Source organism: Barbus barbus (assembly GCF_936440315.1).
Source record: "Barbus barbus genome assembly, chromosome: 2".
NCBI lineage: Eukaryota > Metazoa > Chordata > Actinopteri > Cypriniformes > Cyprinidae > Barbus > Barbus barbus.
In genome coordinates, this window is record NC_136730.1 from 36319016 (window position 1) to 36337027 (window position 18012).

Consider the following 18012-nt stretch of genomic DNA (forward strand, 5'->3'; position numbering starts at 1 on the left):
AGCACACAGCCTTGTGGGGCACCTGTGCTCAGTGTTGTGGTGCTCGAGGTGTTGTTGCCGACACGGACTGACTGAGGTCTTCCAGTTAGAAAGTCCAGGATCCAGTTACAAAGGGAACATTTTAACTAGTGAAATTTTCATTGTTGATATCAAGAATTCATATCCTGAGAAGGAATAAAAGTCAAAACGGCTTGCCATAGAAGCATGCGCTTATTGCAGTCATATCAATGACAGTGTTGCGGGAGAGGGGAAATCGCTTAAGATCTCTATCTACGGTTGTTGTAGTCCAGAGTGAAATGTATTATGGGTAGTGTAGTTCAGAGAAATGTGTTCTTGTTACGTGTGCTCTCGCTGTGCTGTGCAGTTTAGAAACGGAGGAAGAACGTTTATATTCTGCTTTTATTTCAATTCATTTAAGTCAGTCCACCCAGGGGGTTTGATGCACTGTATCAATGACACTTTTAGTTCGCTGCTCAACATTCAAATATAAGACTAGTGCTTGCTGTGGCAGTTGCAGCATGCTTCAGAAACCCTCCACCTTGCCCAGCTCCACCTGTATAGATCTGCTACAGGGTGATTCATGTATGCTATATGGGGGTTATTTCATGTATGTTATATGTGCAGCAGCAGTATTTCTTACATGCTCACAGCAGCATGTTGAGGATGTATTGGCAGTAGCAAGTCTTGGTACTTTCTCTGCCCCAGCAGCAACAGCAGCGTAGCAGATCTATTCCACCAAGACCAAATACATTAACATTGTCATGTACATTACCATGCCAATCACTCAAAGAGTTGTCATGACAGAAATAATATATGCACAGCACAAACACATATATAATGAAAACTAAACTTTTATTTTGGAGGCGATTATATGTAATTAATCAATTGACCGCACTACTACTAACATTTTATTTTGTTGCAAATTAATGAGAGTTAGCTGACATATGATTGCAAAGTTACTTATATTTAATAGAATGTCTGAAGTATACTATTTTTGTGAAAATTCTTTCATCATTTACTCACTTTCATGTCATTCTAAATCTGTATAGTTTTAGTAGACATGTAGCTAAATGTCCAGCTATACTGCATTCTATGCTAGCATTCTACTCTATGGAAGTACATCACAAGGTGCCCTCCAGAATCTGTTGACAATAAAATAATTTTTCTCTCTTACATTTTTTCCCTCCCAAGAAGAGGCAACACATGATAAAAATAAATGTTTGCTAGCTTAAGTTACATGTGTTTCATAAGGAAGGAAAATATTAATTAAATTTCAAATGGAAATTAAGGAAAGTATTAATGAAAATGAAACTTTGGGTATGCCTCAAATACATTAATACATTACTTGTCTCAATCAGTCCCAGTGTGAAGTGAGCCATGGTCCTTACCAGTGCCCAAACTATAGCAATATATTAATTCATGACCTAATAAAATTAATATGCGCTAATTGAGAAACTGGCATCTCTAAATTTACAATGTATCTCTGTTCTTTTAGTGTTGAGTGTACATCTGTTAATCCCCACATCTGAACATTTCCTCATTTGCTTTCTCATTTATCCAGTCAGCTGTGCAGGTGTCTTATGTATTTTAGCATAATTTCACAAATCTACAGTCAGACCATTCTGGTTTTGCTTTAAATCTTTATATTATACAATCTAATTAAAATAAAAAACAACTGCTCATGCTGCATGTGCATAGCATCTTTGTTTGGATTTTGAGTAAAATGCAGTGGTTGCCTCTAATTTCAAATGGCTACAGATATTTCTTGTTTGAGGACAGTTTGCCTGTAATGGAGGCAATAAACAACAACAAAAAAATGCCTAAACAAAGGGAGGGAAGATCAGCAACTGGTATCATAATCTCCTAATTTGCTTGTAAAAACAACAACAAAATAAAAAAAATAATTTTGTGTGTAGAACTAATTTCTCATCTTACATTTTGTCTAAACCTAACCCTAACTAAAGACAATAAAACTTATGACTTCTATTTATGATGAACTGATACAAAAGAAAAAAATGATTTGCAAAGGTCACTTCATAGATCACCACATCACATTATCAACTTTCTATGAGGTAATATGTCGTGGCCTCAACATGCTATGATGGTCCCATAAGCTAATATGTAGAGGTTATGACAAAACTAAGTAAGCCCCCAGACAGCAAGCAGTGTCGGCCCAGATCCGGCCCACATCTAGCCCGCATGGATTTCACACAGGCCAGATGTGGGCCAGATCTGGGCCAAAACTATGTTGCTGTCTGGGCCGGGCTTCCTATCGAGAAACCATGCTCTATTTCATGTAAAACATTTAAAGATGTTTCTTACCAAGAACAGCTGCAGCAGCAACACCAACAGAAGCAGCAGGCATTTGAGGGAGAGTTAAACAAGCCAACTGTTTGGGTGTTGGGGGGAGTATTCTGCACTTGGGTTGCATTTCCAGCATTCTGTGGTGGACATTTTCCCATCTCCAGTTCAGACCCCATTAGCTAGAGACAGAACTTTCAGTTTACCAAAATGCTTCACACAAGTGAGAACATGATCTATGCAAGAGTTATTAAGAGTTAGGGTCATTCCATGAAATTGGTGCCCTTTCCACTTGAAAAAAAAAAAAGTAAGTTTAATAAATTTTTTTTTTTTTTTTTTTTTTATATCCTTGAAATGGAGACACCTTATAATGACAGGAAATTTTTGTGCCATCTCTATGTAATTTATTATTTTATATTATTTTTTCTACCTCATGTTTTGGTATTTTTGTCAAACCCTGTTACCGACACAAGCGTATAGTTTAAATAGAACTATGTAATAGTTTTGACATATATGAGCAGAATTTTTGTGCCTCTTTTCACTGGGATTGTTTCGAATTTTGCATTTTTTTAAAATATATTTATATTTGTCATTCAGATAACAAGGAAAATCCTAATGTCAATTAAAAAATATATATTTTTACAAGAGAGATATTAAGAAAGGACTTTGTCCAAAATAAAATATAGTTAAAGTTACAATGAAAAAACCTGGAAGGCTGTATCAAATATAATTTTCTACATTTTTATGTATTACTGACAGTAACAGGATTGACGTCATAGTCCCAGGACTGACCAGAGTAACAGGGATGACAGGACACACATTCTTCAGCACACTGCACATATTTATTTACATAACTGTACAGATATGTTGATCTGGTTCAATTATTAGCCAAGGAAGATCATCTGAAACCAGACCAAGATCTTGACTTTCTTGAACACTGTAAGACTGGGGTGAAAGTCTGCAGTCACCTTGCTGCTCTTTTTTGTAATTTAATTTACATGGATGCAATATTGACAATAAGTTATGGAAAAAAAAGAAAAAAAGAAAATAGTTTTATTGAGAGTGATCATCCTATCCGGTCTTTATCAACAATAGTAATAGTAAAAATACCAGTAATACTAACTAAAATGTAACTCGTGCTCATATGCCACTGAATGATATAGGCATTAGCTCAGTAAGACAGCCATGGTGACCTTTAAACATGTTTGCATTTTACACAGATGATCTTTAAAAACAGGGTGACACCTAATCTGTCATCCCTGTTACCCACATGTCAAAACCTGTTACCCTGAAATGTAACAGGTTGATGGTAACAGGTTTGATTATTTCAATTTTTTTATTTTTTTGCTAATTGCTAGTTCATAGTCAAGTTCACAAAAGCACTTTAAAAGGATTTAACTTGTAGATATTGAGTATATTAAATGTAAGAAATAATTGTTTAAATTAACATGGTACCAGAATTGGTATTGCATGATACACCCCCAGTCAAGCCTCATATATCTTTAAAAATAGAATATTATTTACTTTTTATGTAATATTTATGAAAGCATACATAGTATTGTTATGTTTTTAAATTGTATATTTATTTGTTGTTATATTAATCTATGTTGGATAATTTCTTAGGGACGCAAAAGGCACCGATTTCGTAGAATAACCCACCAATATGACAAAAGTACACATTCACAGTTGCAGTGCCTAATTGTGCTTAATTAATTTAAGCAGCCCTCCAGGTAGGAAAGAGGCCTGCATGCCACAATACACAACAGACATGTAGCAAACATTTATATCCAATGAGACCAATTACAACAGAACATCTGAGCTCATCAGCACACACACATTAAAACATGCACATTTTGTGATCACTGTGATGTTTATATTCATGCATCTTTTTCTTCATAACAATAATAATTTTCAAACAGCATAAACTTATATATATATATATATATATATATATATATATATATATATATATATATATATATATATATATATATATATATGTTTATTTATGCTGTTTGAAAATTATGCATTATGGATGCATGTATATATATATATATATATTATTGATCAAGTAAGATATATGTCACATATGTCTGTTTTAGCTAGTAAATCAAAATTTGCACAAGCCACAAAGAAACGGCATGATATGACTGTTTTCCTAAATTTGGACGCACAACTGCATCAATTACCTTTATATTATTCATACTCATCTTTCATTATGGACATTATTCATTGTACATAGTCTACATTTCTTTCCCCCTTTTTATTTTTAATCATTCTATTTGTATAAGAAATGCTGGCGATATGCAAGCCTCTGTAGGAGACTGCATGCATGCATCTCTTATCTATACCGATTTGCCTCAGAATACGCAATAATGCACACATACATATAACTAAAACACAATAATGAAACTCACCTTCTTTCCATTGGTGTCCGGTAAAGACTAACTCGAGCCCTGGACCACACACCCATCAACTGCAAGCTTTCGCTCAGCTTCACTATCCGCACGCATGCGCGTAGGGTTGCCACCTTCAACAAGCCAAAATAAGGGACCCCCCCCCCCCCACCCACACACAAAAATTAAATAAAAATAAATAAATAAAAAAGAAAGAAATAATCAGTGAGGAACTCATAGCTCATCAATACACCATGACAAAACATGCTCATATATGTAAATTATTTATTCTTATTAGTCTTTTTTGACAGTTCGGCTGCTGTTATCTGGATGAAATTAATTTTAATTTTGTTATTTTTTTTTATTAATTTGCTTAAATTAGGACTACATTAAATCTAAATAATTGAGCATTTTTTAAACTTTTTAAAATGTCAAATTGTATATGACATATATGCTTATTTATTATGTATATATTTATGATTAATATAAATGTTATAATTATATATTATATTATATAATATATTCATTCTTCTGTCTAATAATGTCTAAAAATATAATAATTATGTCTATCAAGCTCTAACAGTATGGAATTATAACAGACTATACAAATTTTAATAAAACAATAGGGTTAAGGCTTTAGAAGCACAGATGTGTCTGTCACTTTAAAGATATGGTTCACCCAAAAATTAAAATTCTGTCATAATTTACCCAGGTTGTTCAAACCCTGCAAGTTCTTTCTTCGGTTGAATACAAAAGAAGATACTTTGAAGAATGTGGGTAACTAAACAGCTGCTGGTCCTCAGTAACTTAAAAATGTGACCAGTTCTGGCGAAATTAGTCGGAAGACGCATGGGCTAATTTTGAGCTACAGACAAAAGAAGTGAAAATTAAATTTTGATTTCACAAAAATGTGTTCATTAAGCCCTCTTCTAGCGAGCCCAATGCTCCAAATAGTAATTAAACATCTAAAATGATCTTTATTTGTACGTTTTCTGAGAGGAGTAGCTACCCTTTTCCTCTGCGCACTTCTGGACGACGACTGCTTCTCATCACTAGTTGTAAGTCTATTGTTGCAAAGCGCAGCATTCCAGCTTTGTTAATATTCATATCGAATTCTCGATGACATGAGTCCAAACCAATGAAATATGATTTTCAAACCCGTGCTGATGACGATCGTGCTGACTGACATTTTCAAAGCATGCATAAGGCGCGCCTTTCCGCGAGCGCGCGGTTTCCCTTATAAACCACATGTGAAATATTTATTGGCAAGACTCACATCATAATCTGTTATGACTGACATGAACGTTTAGTTAATAGTTGGGGGGAAATCTGATGTGTAACATTATATTTGATCCATGTATTACAGTAGGTCTTAATATAGCCTAGATCTGTGTTACATTAAAAGAAAAGACTGAATCACTCGCTGCTGTTGATTAAATGCTGTTTATTTGCACCTTTGTTCTTGTTTTTAATAACAAAGATAAAATAAAATAGCTATATTGTGATTAATAATGTAGTAATTATTATTAAGAAAAGAACTGGAGAAAATGCTTTTTTTTTTCTGCTTTGGAATCTTTAACCCGATTCTTCTCAAAATCAGATCTGCTGCCTCTATTGCCTTCAAACGGCAGTCATTTTTATCCGATTCCAACAAGTCATATATCATTTTGAAGGTATTTTAATGGAGAATGTGAAAATAAAAATAACTCATTTTTGAAAATTTGCGCATTCCTACCAGGGTTATTATAGTTTTGCATTTTTCATTAGTTTCGTTTTGACTTTTTGTTTTCAAATTCAGTTTAGTTTTAATTAGTTTTTAAAGTGAGTTTGCTAGTTTAGTTTAGTTTTTATTTTTTGAAAATGCTTAGTTTTAGTTTAGTTTTTATTAGTTTTAGTGTTAGTTTTAGTCTTTCTTGTAATTTGGGTTATTTGTCAGGGGCAAGATTCAAAAAGGTCAGAAAAAGTATTGTGTAATAATAACTCAACAAAACCATCATACAATTTTAGAAAATATTTATTCAACAATAACACCAGTACATAAAATGTACATATGGGCACAAATATGTATGTAAACCGTCTCCGCAGTAAGTGCAAAATGTGTAAGTGACGTACGTGTGCCAAGAAAAAAACAAAATAGCCAACAGACTAAAGAAGACATACATGAACCACATGTATTCAACCCATTTTTGAGCCACACAAGACATTTCTGTCAAGATTGTCAGGGAGCTCAATCTGAGAAAAGAACATAACTAATAAAAATAAAAAATAAACTTGTGTCCCGACAAGTTCCAACATGGTAAACAAAATAATGTAAGTCCCTTGCATTAATGAATCAGCTGTTTAAAATACAGCTTTTCAATTTTTTTTTAGTGTGGATGTGTGCCGTGGGTGTGTGCGTGAGTGAGTGTGCATGGGTGAGTGAGCGTGTGTGAGTGTTTGTACGTGCGATCGCGAGTGAGCAAGAGTGTGTGTGTGCGAGTGAGCAAGAGTGTGTGTGTGTGTGTGTGTGTGTGTTACTTGAGTGTGTGTGTGTGCGAGAGTGTGTGAGCATGTGTAAGAATACCTCTAACAAAATCCACACGCCGTACCAAAAATCTGCATGTTCTAGAATTCACACCCTACAAATACCACAGCTGTACAATTTTCACACCCTATACTAAATTTACCCTATAGCCTACAGTCAATAGCCTACTCATCTGGATTGAAGCAGCAAACATTCAGTGTAAAAGTAAAAAAATTACATAGCATTATATTTGAATCACAGCTTATATAGTGTTTTGACATCGACAACCACAACCAAAAAGTGCATTTTACCTCAAACTTGCGACTAGTTAACTTTCTAAAGAAGGCATAATCGCTTCTCGGGTCAACATTAACACACTGACAAAATTATATTATATATTATATTAATGTTTGATTGAAGGTGTTCAAGAGATGGAGATACCAACCTTTCGCGAACTTTCAACGTCGTCGTCGAACGAAGTCGTTCTCATGGAGACGCGGTGTGCACGGAGGGGAGGGGCTGTGTGTGTGTGTGTGTGCGCGCGCGCGCGCATGTGAGAAACACATGAGTGACAGAGAGGCGGAGGGAGAGCAGGGAAAGGAAATGCAGCTGAACAAATACGCTGCATGTTCTAAATAGCGTTAAAAAATTAAAGACCTTGACAAAGACGAAAACTAAGGACATTTACTCTATAATTGTATTTTAGTTAGTTTTGCCAAACACACATTACAGTTTTAGTTAGTTATCGTTTTTTTGTAATGCCTCGTTTTTATTTTTATTTCAGTTAACGACAATGTTTTTTCCCACCTAGTTTTCGTTTTTTCGTTCGTTTTCGTTAACGATTATAACCTTGATTCCTACTCATTTTGCCAGCACCGGTCACAAATATTATCATTGAGGACCAGAAACTGTTTGGTTACCCACATACCTCAAAGTATTTTCGTTTATTTTCAACAAAAGAAAGGAATTGTTACAGGTTTGGAACAGCTTGTGGGAGTAAAAAAACAATTTTTGGGTGAACTGTCCCTTTAAGTCAGACAGTCCACCGCAAATGCTTCTCTGCAAACTGCGCGTTCATCATTAGTTACAGGACGACGCATTGATAACTTTCCCGTTCAGCTCTACATCTTGAGAGTCTTGTGTTCAAAGGGCGGACGTGAGCTCCTCGATGTTTTAAACCGCGCAGGTTTGCATAATGTTCCTACAAAGTTCTTTCCACCTACATTTTATTAAAAATACAACATCCTAAATTCATTTATTTGGAACATTACAATGTTTAATTTAATAAAATGTTATTTTAAGATTAGCAATGTTGCAATATTCTCTTTCAACATCATTTCAACACAACCTTCCGGATACGAGCAAGTATATAATTACACGTGCATTTCAACAGGTATCTGAATTATTAAAGATAATCACTTTCAAAAATCTCATTAACATATTGAACAGACTGGTGAAAATTGCATATTGTGTAAAATATATATATATGTAGTTTAATATTTATGACAACAAACTTTAACTTCACAGCTAAATATAAAGTATCATATTAACATTTAATCATTGAGAACTTCTATGTGAATTTGTGTGTGTGGGCGCTGAAAAACTATCACTGAGGGAAATGTGGTCCATGTCCTGTCTCTCCACACTCCATTGGTAAAGTAAACAGATTGGCTGATGTTACAAACTATTATTACAAAAATAATTAGTGTGGCTATGCCAAAAAAATTATTAGAATATGTGCTGTGAGTTCTACAAATATTACATTACTCAAGAATCAAAGGTAGTTCACAAAGGTTATACAATAGGATGGTTCAAGAATACACTGTAAAGGAGTACACCTGAAAAGGAAAGCTTAGAGAATAAGGTAAATGCTGTGTCAAAATGCTGTAGATGCCAAATTCATTTGACTTGGCATATGCTACTTTCATTGACAAGCTACTTTCATATCAGCATTAAGAAAAACGTCTTCTGAAGCATCATTAGATTATGAAAAAAACATAAACATTCAAATAATACATTTTCAACCAATTTTTAGGTCAACATAAATTGACCTAATTTATTCATCTTGATAGGTATACACATGCACACTACTGGAAATATGGCATAATATGGTAGTTAAGTCAACTGAAATTTCACTTTTATACCAATTTGAAACAGGAAAAGTCCCTTCAAATATAGTTAACATTTAGAAGTTATCAATAAAGTTATTAAATGGCAAAAGTGGCCTTGTTACATGTTATTCGCTGATAAACTGTCACATGATTTCAGTCAGGGAAGGAAACTCAGAGATAAAACTGGTAAGATTAATAGATTAATTATAGTAGGTGTTTCTGGGTAGACATTGACCCATTAACTGACAGTAAGAATTTTCACAATTAACACATCAGTTCAATTGTTAAAGAATAATTTGTAATGTTTTTATATAAAAAAAAAGCTGCATGGATAAAGAAATTTCATCATCAAAATTAATAAATAAAGAGAACAGTAGAAGTGAAATATGGCATTACTTTGGATACAAAACAGATGACAAAGGTGAAGGAACTGACCTTACTGCACATGTATGCAAGCGTTGCTATAGGCCTAAATCATGTTGCCACAGGAACACATCAAACCTTTTTAAAGGGGTCATATAATGCTATATCCACTTTTAAGTTGATTGTACTGAGATGTGTGTTGGCAGTGCCTGTACACAACCATCCTATAATGATAAAAATCCATCCAGTTTTTTTTTTTAAATCTCCTAATATGTTTTCCCCTGTCTCAAATCGAGCTGTTCGTCTTGTGACGTCACAAGATCGGAGGCCCCTCCCACGATTGTTGATTGACAGGAGCGTTTCAGCACAGACTCGCCCTGAGCGAGCTGTTCTGATGGCTCATACTGTACAGCCTCCCCCTACTGGACGCATAAGGAACAACAGGGGCGTAAAACCGTCTGGACCGTAGATCTGCCTCCTCCAGGTCTGCAGCCTCCCCCTACTCGAGTAGTCCGCCGTTGTTTATACGCTGGAGCAGAATGGCGTCTAAGCGATCGTGGTGTTCTGTTCGTGGGTGTAATAACGAGCACAGCAGTCGTTTTGATGTTCCTAAATCAGAACCGCTGAAAACGCAGTGGCTGTGTTTTGTTTTCGAAGGGAATAGTCCCCCAGATCAACCTCAATTCTTTCATGTTTGCGCGAATCATTTCTCACCAGACTGCTTTATAAACGAGGGTCAGTTTAAAGCTGGTTTTGCCAAGAAGCTGCTCCTGAAAAAAGGATCGGTACCAACTATTCGTGTTCCTGCGGCACCACCAGAAGAAGTGAGTGTAACGTTTTATTAACCTTTATATTAATCTTTGCTAATCGCTTGCATGTTTCACCATGAATGTGGATAAAGTTTACACTAACTTTCATCACGTGAAATCAAGTGTTCATTACGGCATGTTTTCTATCAATATAATTCATAATTCCACGTTTGTAATGAACAACGCTTTATCGTTATTGTGTTATTATAAACTGTGTGGTAAAGTTAACGTGGTAACAGTATATTAAGCTTACTTTTGTAGATGGTTTGTAACGGTGTCTAAAAAAAACGTGTTGTAACAGTTATAACTGCATGAAGATGAATGGTAACTTTAACACAATACCTGCAAAATACTGTTTACATCCTGCAAATGCATATGATTCAAGACTATAATAAATACTCTCATTTATGTTTTCCAATATAACAGCAGAAGTTATGTTATCTGATCACTTATTTGCCTTTGTATAGGCTAGCACATCAGAAGAATTGGACATGGTGCAACATGTGGCCAGCCAAAAGAAACTGTGCACAGTTGGCACCCAGCTGTCAATGAAAACTCTACGTCCGCACTACAAAAGCACAGGTTTGCTGATCCAGATCCTAAATAGTGTGAAGTCATATATTCAGTCAGTAATAGTATTTATTGCATTTTTTAATTTTATATTACTACACGGTATTAAAATGTCAACTATTGTGTAACAGGCACACAGACAACTATGTTATACCCAGATATTGGTGTTGGCCCGTCAATGCCACTGTTATCATCAACACCAATAAAGAGGCCAAATAAGAGATCTCGCTTGGAGCTAGAGGAGGAAGAGGAAGACCCTTCTGGAGCCAGCTCAAGTATTAATGTGGAAGAGTCTATGGATTCCACATATGATCCAGCTGACTCTGTCACAACCTTGACTGAGCCAATAGATGTGACGTAAGTGACAAGACTATTTTTTGTTAATGTTGCAATCAGATCGAATGTATTTTTTTTTTTTTTTATATATGTTATGTGTAGTTTGGAAATTATTAAAGTAAGTCTTTATTATTCTAATAGACTTGAGTCTTCAAATCCGGTTCATAAGACAGCAACTTACATTGTTTATGAAAACTGCCTGCTGCAGCTCTTTAAGCAGTGCCCCGTGTGTCAACGTGTTACCAATGTACGGAGAAGCGTACTTGGCACATTCCTCGCTGTGGAACAACTCTGCCCACACTGTGCCTTCTTCAGAAAATGGAATAGTCAGCCAATTATACAAAGCACTCCTGCAGGGAACCTCCAGCTTTCTATTGCAGTGTATGCCAATGGTGCCTCTTTCTTTAAAGTTAAACAGGTAGGTTGGTGATTGGTGATTTTAATGTCTAGCCTATAATTTACTATTGCAAGTAATATCACTAAGATCCACCCTGAACATAAATAAAATAACATACTGTCCCTGAAGTCATGCTAAATTAAGGAATCCTCTTTTCTGACCTTAGATATTCCAGGCAATGAAACTGAAAATGATCCACTACACCACCTTTCGAATTCATGCCCGGAGGTACATACAGCCTGCAATTGTACATAGCTGGAAAAAGGCACAGGATAGCATGTTGCACCAGCTCAGACTGAAGCAGGACATTGTCCTAGGCGGAGACATGAGGGCAGATTCACCAGGTACTAAATACTGAACAACTTTACATATTACTGTGAAAACAAAACATACAGAGTAATAATAATTAATAATAAATTCAAAATGTAATGCAAAATAAACATACATTTTCTACGTAAAGGTCATTCTGCCAAGTTTGGAAGTTACTCACTAATGGACTTAAGGACCAGCAGTATTATTGATCTGCAACTAGTTCAGGTGAGTCTAACATTACAGACTTATACAAGATGTAATGCATATGCAATGTAAGAAATTAAATGTACAGAAAAAAGGCACAGGGATTTTTTACGATGTACCTATTCGCTAACACAACAGGCATTGACAACTATTGTCAGTTACTTAAGAAGTAAGTTACTTCTTAACTGTAATACATTACAGATTACTCGTTACTGTTATTTAAAAGTAATTCCTTACCTTACAATATTACTGTCTCAGAATTGTAATGCGTTACATGACTCCTGTATTACTTTTGAATTACTTTCACTAAAATAACTACAGTAGAACTTAACATTCTAAAATGACAAAATGTACTAGAGCCCTGCTCTAATGGCAAAGTTTTTCTATTTCGTTCCGGATTTTTATTAAGTTCATTTAGAAAAAACGTTTGGAGCATTTTTTGTTCATTAAATACGTTTTTTTCTTTCTTAAAGTAGCGACCAAGTGCCAGCAGCAGACCGGCAGGCTGATCATAGCCATGTTTGATCAATTTAGCCTTCTCAAATCATCACGACTTGCCTAAAATAAAATCTATAGATATACTAAAACAGGTCAAGCATATAACAATGTTTAAACGTTAAACCTAGATAAATGTGCGGTGCATCCAGTAGTTTGTGCGGAGAGTGAAAGCTAAAGCGCAGGACATGGAGGCACCAGCGCAATCAATTGCAATTTTGTTTTAATGGAAACAACTTACGCCATAATTTTTGCTCATAAAGGTAAGAGTAATACATCATTCGTAACTGTAAAGGGTCTACTTTTATTTGTGTGCACTCACAATATCAACAAAACATTGGGCTTTTATCTTGAACAGGAGCGCTTCACAAAAATGAACCAAAAGTCAGCGAATACATGCCTCACAGACATGATAAATATATCTATAGAAAGCTTTAAATTACTACTTAACGAAATAAATAAAAACGAAAACTATTTAATACAATCGTTATCCGTGAAGATGCACTTCTCTCTAAAGGCACGTCTAACGAGGAGATGGCGAATCCTTACTATTTCCACCGGACACATTCATGGTAATTACTTTTGCTGGGGCTTTTGCTTTATTGTGTGTATTTGAACGCAGAACTCTTCAGCTGCGCTGACGGCTCGCTGCTGCTGCGGGACGCTAAACACAGAGCCGCTCTTGACAGTCGCAGTAGCACGGATTCGTGTTATTTCCACCAGCACGGCAATTTTGTTTTCATCAACAATTGATGGATGTCTAAAATATAAAGATAAGGAAAAGCCTAAGACCGGCCCGCGTCTGAACTATGACGTGAATATTGGCCCGAAGCCCGGGCCTAGGGACATAAAAAAGTCAGAGCTCGACTTTAAATTAAATTAAATAAAAAAAAAATTATAAAAAATTGGGGACTAAAAGTGTCTTGCAACGCAAGCGTTACTGAACATGTACCGAGTAAAATATTACTGAAATGATTAGTAATGCCTTACATCAAAAAGTAATACGTTACTGTAATGCATTACTTTTGTAACACGTTACTCCCAACACTGACTATTTTCATATATGCCCTTTATTTTCTAATCAGATTAATGAAGTTGGAGGAAGCAACAACATGGAGAAAGAGGGTCTGAGGAGGAGCCTTGATCTCTTGAGGGCACACGGTGTGACTTTTGACAGCATTGTTACAGACCGGCACCCTCAAATACAAAAATACCTGCGGGAGGCCAACATCACACAGTATTACGATGTATGGCACCTTGAAAAAGGTATTAGCTCCTGTCTGGGTATGTGTTGTTTATGTGCCTAATGACTGTCATAGTCTCACAGAATGGTTACTTATTAAATAGATCAGTAAAATTATATTACAAAACATTAAGATACAAAACCATACCTTTGATCAGAACTTCCTTTATATTATATTATTTTATGTTCAATAAACACACTGTATCTTTCTGCATGTCTGACTTAAAGTTTGTTTGTTTGTTTATATTATTAGGAGTATCAAAGAAACTGCTGAAGATTGCTCAGAAAAAAGACAGTGAAAAACTGCAGAAGTGGTATCGCAGTATAAAAAACCATATATATTGGACAGCGGCTTCTTCTTCAACAGGGCCAGAGCGAGTGGCAAAGTGGACGTCAATTCTTAATCATATCCGAGACATGCACACACATGATGATCCCATTTTCCCACGGTGTTTGCATCCGCGACGCACTACAACGGACAAGAGCAAGTGGTTGAGAGCAGGTGTGTTTACCCTATTAGCTGTGCCAATGTAACTCATGTTTCTATGTGCATACGACAAACAGTATGTTTTTTCCTTGCATTAAATTATGATTTTTTTTTTTTTTTAAATATAAAGTTTAATAAGTTCCAGTTTCCCACTAGGGACAACTGCCTTCACTCGAGTTGAGAAGATCCTCCGAAACAAGAGGATTCTGAAGGATGTTCAAAAACTGAGCCCTCACCATCAGACCTCATCACTGGAGGCGTTCCACAGCATAATTCTGCGCCTTGCCCCAAAGAATGTTGTCTTTTCTTTTCTGGGAATGTTATGCAGGTAACTCAATATAATAATTGGGAAAGGAGTGTATACACATTTTCAAGCACGCTAGTGTGACCTAAGTAATGTTTAACCATGATTTCTTCTCTATAGACTCTACCTGGCAGCCCTACATTTTAATGAGAATGCTGGGCGTCCCCAAGCCACAATGGCAGCTGGGGAGCCACTATTTAAGGTGGTTTTCCCAAAATACAAGAAAGGACAATGCTCTGCAAAGCCAGTGAAAGTAGAACCAACGTTCCGTGAGTGTAACAACTTTTATGCAATATAGTCATTGTATGTACAGACATAATATCAGAAGCTGAACATAAATTTTGTTTAAAAAAAAAGACACCTTATAGACTATTTTATTTACAAAACCATGTAGCCACAACACTAAGTGAGCAACCAAACTTAAGAGTAAACAGAAAATAAAAAACATTTTTTTTTTGTATTTGTACAGAGTACGTGGACAACCTGTTGGAACTTATCTTTGAGAACGTGGTGGTGGACCCAAGCCCTTATATGAACGATATCCTGAAGATCTCCATACCTGAGGATCTTACGTCCCAGTTTGACAAAACAGACAAACAGGAAGTGATAGACAGCTACGTGTCTAGGTTTAATCAAGGGCAGGTCTGAACCCTACATATTGTCCCTGAGCATTAGGGAACTCTGCCCTTATTCGTCGCACCACACAGGAGGGCAGCACAACCCTGATTCTCCAGCCCAGAATGCCCCAACACCAACTGACGAATCTTCTGTAGGCCAAAAACCTGTAACGGCTGAGAAAATTCAAACATTTTTTGTTGTGTAAAGTAATGTTATTTAATGTCGTAATTACATTTATTTATTGCTGTTCGTTTTTTGTCAATTATTTTTGCTGTTACAGCATTTTTGTTTTTATAACTTATTGCAAACCTCTGTGAAATTCATTATTTTTGTCAATAAATGTTAGTCCTAACTGTTTTGTGTTTATTCATTATTTAGTATTTAATGCTGAATGGCATGTTATGTGGTTATTAAAAATTACACTACAGATGATCAGTTACCCATAGTGAACTTTATGCTTTGCTCTGCAGTCGCTTATATTATAATAGAAAATTATGACTGAAATTAATCAAAACATAACTTACCTTGTATTCCCCTCAGACCTAAAGGCCCATAGTTTGCTCGGTAGATGTTTAATGCATTCTGAACTGAGAACACATTTAAACAAACAGGTTCCAGGCCTGGATGATCAACCATACATTGAGGTGGATTTTCCAGCTGCTATAATCTTCTTAAAACCTACAAATTATGAATATGCTAACTGCCCTGAGATTTTTACAAGATGATTGCATGATAGCAATACAATTTAGGAAAAGTACTGTACCTGTGGTATTTCCCTGCAGCATATATTCTCAGCCTCTGTAGGCATTTGCCCACAATTTCCACACAGACACCTATAACAGGAATATCAATGTAGTTACAATACTATAGATGTACATACAAAGATAGATCATCAAAGTGACATTACCTTAACCAACGATTCAGAAACGTCCTGTTCGAGCCTTAATTGTCAAACTTCTTCGGGCCCATCATCATGGTTGCACAGTGTCCTCAGAAACTCCAGCTGTCATTTCAAAAGATACCCTCAACTGTTGTCAAGGCAACACTCCACTGTGTGTTGTGTCAAGCCCCACAGATCAGAGGGGGCGGGGTGAGCAGAGCTCATTAACATTTAAAGGCACATGCACTGAAATGGCGTGCTGAACAGAGAGCTGTTTTTGACCAGGTAAAATTAGTGTTTTCTTACAATACTAACGACAATTTTTAATTAAAGTATATTACAAACTTTTCATTTAGACCCTAAAGAATCATATTAACTTGTACAAAAATTGCATTATATGACCCCTTTAACCTGTGGGAGGACGCCAGCTCGCATTACTGTAGTGTTCCAAGTCCAGGTAAGCATGAAGAGTCAGATTCCAGAAGTTACAATTCAAAGATTTATTGGCATCAGCGGTCAACAGCAAACACAGCCAGCATGCCACATGGTTGCACATATTCAACTGTTCTTCTACACCTTTTATAGGTACCAACTTAGTAACCCATAGTGCCCTCTTTTGGTGAATCAATAATACAAGAACACAACATATTCCCCCATTACTTAGAAAATCATACTTTCCTCCTGAATCCAAAATTTAAAGTTAACACAGTAGTTCCATATTATTCACACTAAAGCAAATATTATTGAACAGCTTAGCTATACAGCATAACTGATTCTAAATATACACCATGGAACAATGCACTACTTTAATACTAGTTACTTTTTAAAACTAAGTAACATAATCCTGCAGCCAACGTGTGGTGGTCTTACACGTGCTGAACCTCTTCCAGGAGCAGTTGCGGGGTCTGTAGAAAGAGGAACTTGAATAGGTGGGTTCGATTGTTCATTTTTAAGCAACACTCACTCCAGAGGTAGATGAGGAACCAGTATGAAGGGGCAGGGCCACAAGTTCATTTTTAGTGGAACATTCTATAGGTGCCAAGGTAGAAGATAGATGAGATGCATGCCACTTTTTCCCATCTGACAACTGGTAAGTACATGAACCAATCTGACGAGTGATTTGCAAAGGTTTTGAGAATTTTGGATGTCCTTTTGGAACATGAACTGGACTCTGTATACGCACCCAATCTCCCTGTTTGAAGTTAGGGGTACGAGCTCTTCGTCTAGAGTCTATATATGCTTTCATTTTGTTTTGTGACAGGAATACTTTCTGACTCACAACACTTTTGCTGGTTAGAGGAGGAGGAAAGATGTTCAGACATGTACACATTTTCCTACCACAGAATAACTCAAATGGAGATAGTCCAGTAGCAGCATGAGGAGTAGGGCAGTAAACTTGAAGAAACTGTGTTACTATTGGATTCCATGGCTTTCCAGACACAATAGCAGTTTGAATACAGCTCTTGAGCACACAATGAAATCTCTCAATGGCGCCATTTGCAGCTGGATGAAAGAGTGATGTACATATATGCTGAATATCTCTCTTATTCAGAAACTCAGCAAACTCCACTGACCAGAATTGACATCCATTGTCAGATACAAGGTACTGAGGATTTCCAAATCGACTAAAAACAGATGTTAAGAACTTAATCACATTTTGAGTTGTGATCGAGGACGTAAATG

At 36.1% G+C, this 18012-nt stretch overlaps 2 protein-coding genes across 3 annotated transcripts in view; one reads left to right on the plus strand and one right to left on the minus strand.

Moving 5' to 3' along the window:
* Positions 1-2480, minus strand: part of LOC306881506 (regulator of G-protein signaling 20-like) — a gene marked incomplete at both ends in the record, with an annotated part of 35314 nt that extends 32834 nt beyond the window's left edge. Inside the window, one exon of the mRNA XM_079435650.1 lies at positions 2323-2480. Within this exon, the coding sequence (XP_079291776.1) occupies positions 2323-2480 (158 nt within the window). The remainder of the gene's footprint in view (positions 1-2322) is intronic.
* Positions 2481-10016: 7536 nt separating this feature from the next.
* On the plus strand, positions 10017-15803 carry LOC306887558 (uncharacterized protein). 2 transcript variants are annotated; one of them, XM_079445389.1, is made up of 11 exons: positions 10017-10498; positions 10951-11065; positions 11185-11410; positions 11531-11807; positions 11953-12130; positions 12247-12323; positions 13883-14081; positions 14294-14542; positions 14684-14855; positions 14952-15100; positions 15301-15803. In XM_079445389.1, exons 1-11 carry the CDS (start codon positions 10214-10216, stop codon positions 15477-15479), a joined length of 2106 nt encoding a protein of 701 aa, XP_079301515.1. In that variant the 5' UTR covers positions 10017-10213; the 3' UTR covers positions 15480-15803. The 2 variants fall into 2 exon arrangements, with proteins under 2 accessions (XP_079301515.1, XP_079301516.1); XM_079445390.1 differs by having other exon boundaries at positions 10190-10498; positions 13883-14063.
* Positions 15804-18012: the final 2209 nt, after the last annotated feature.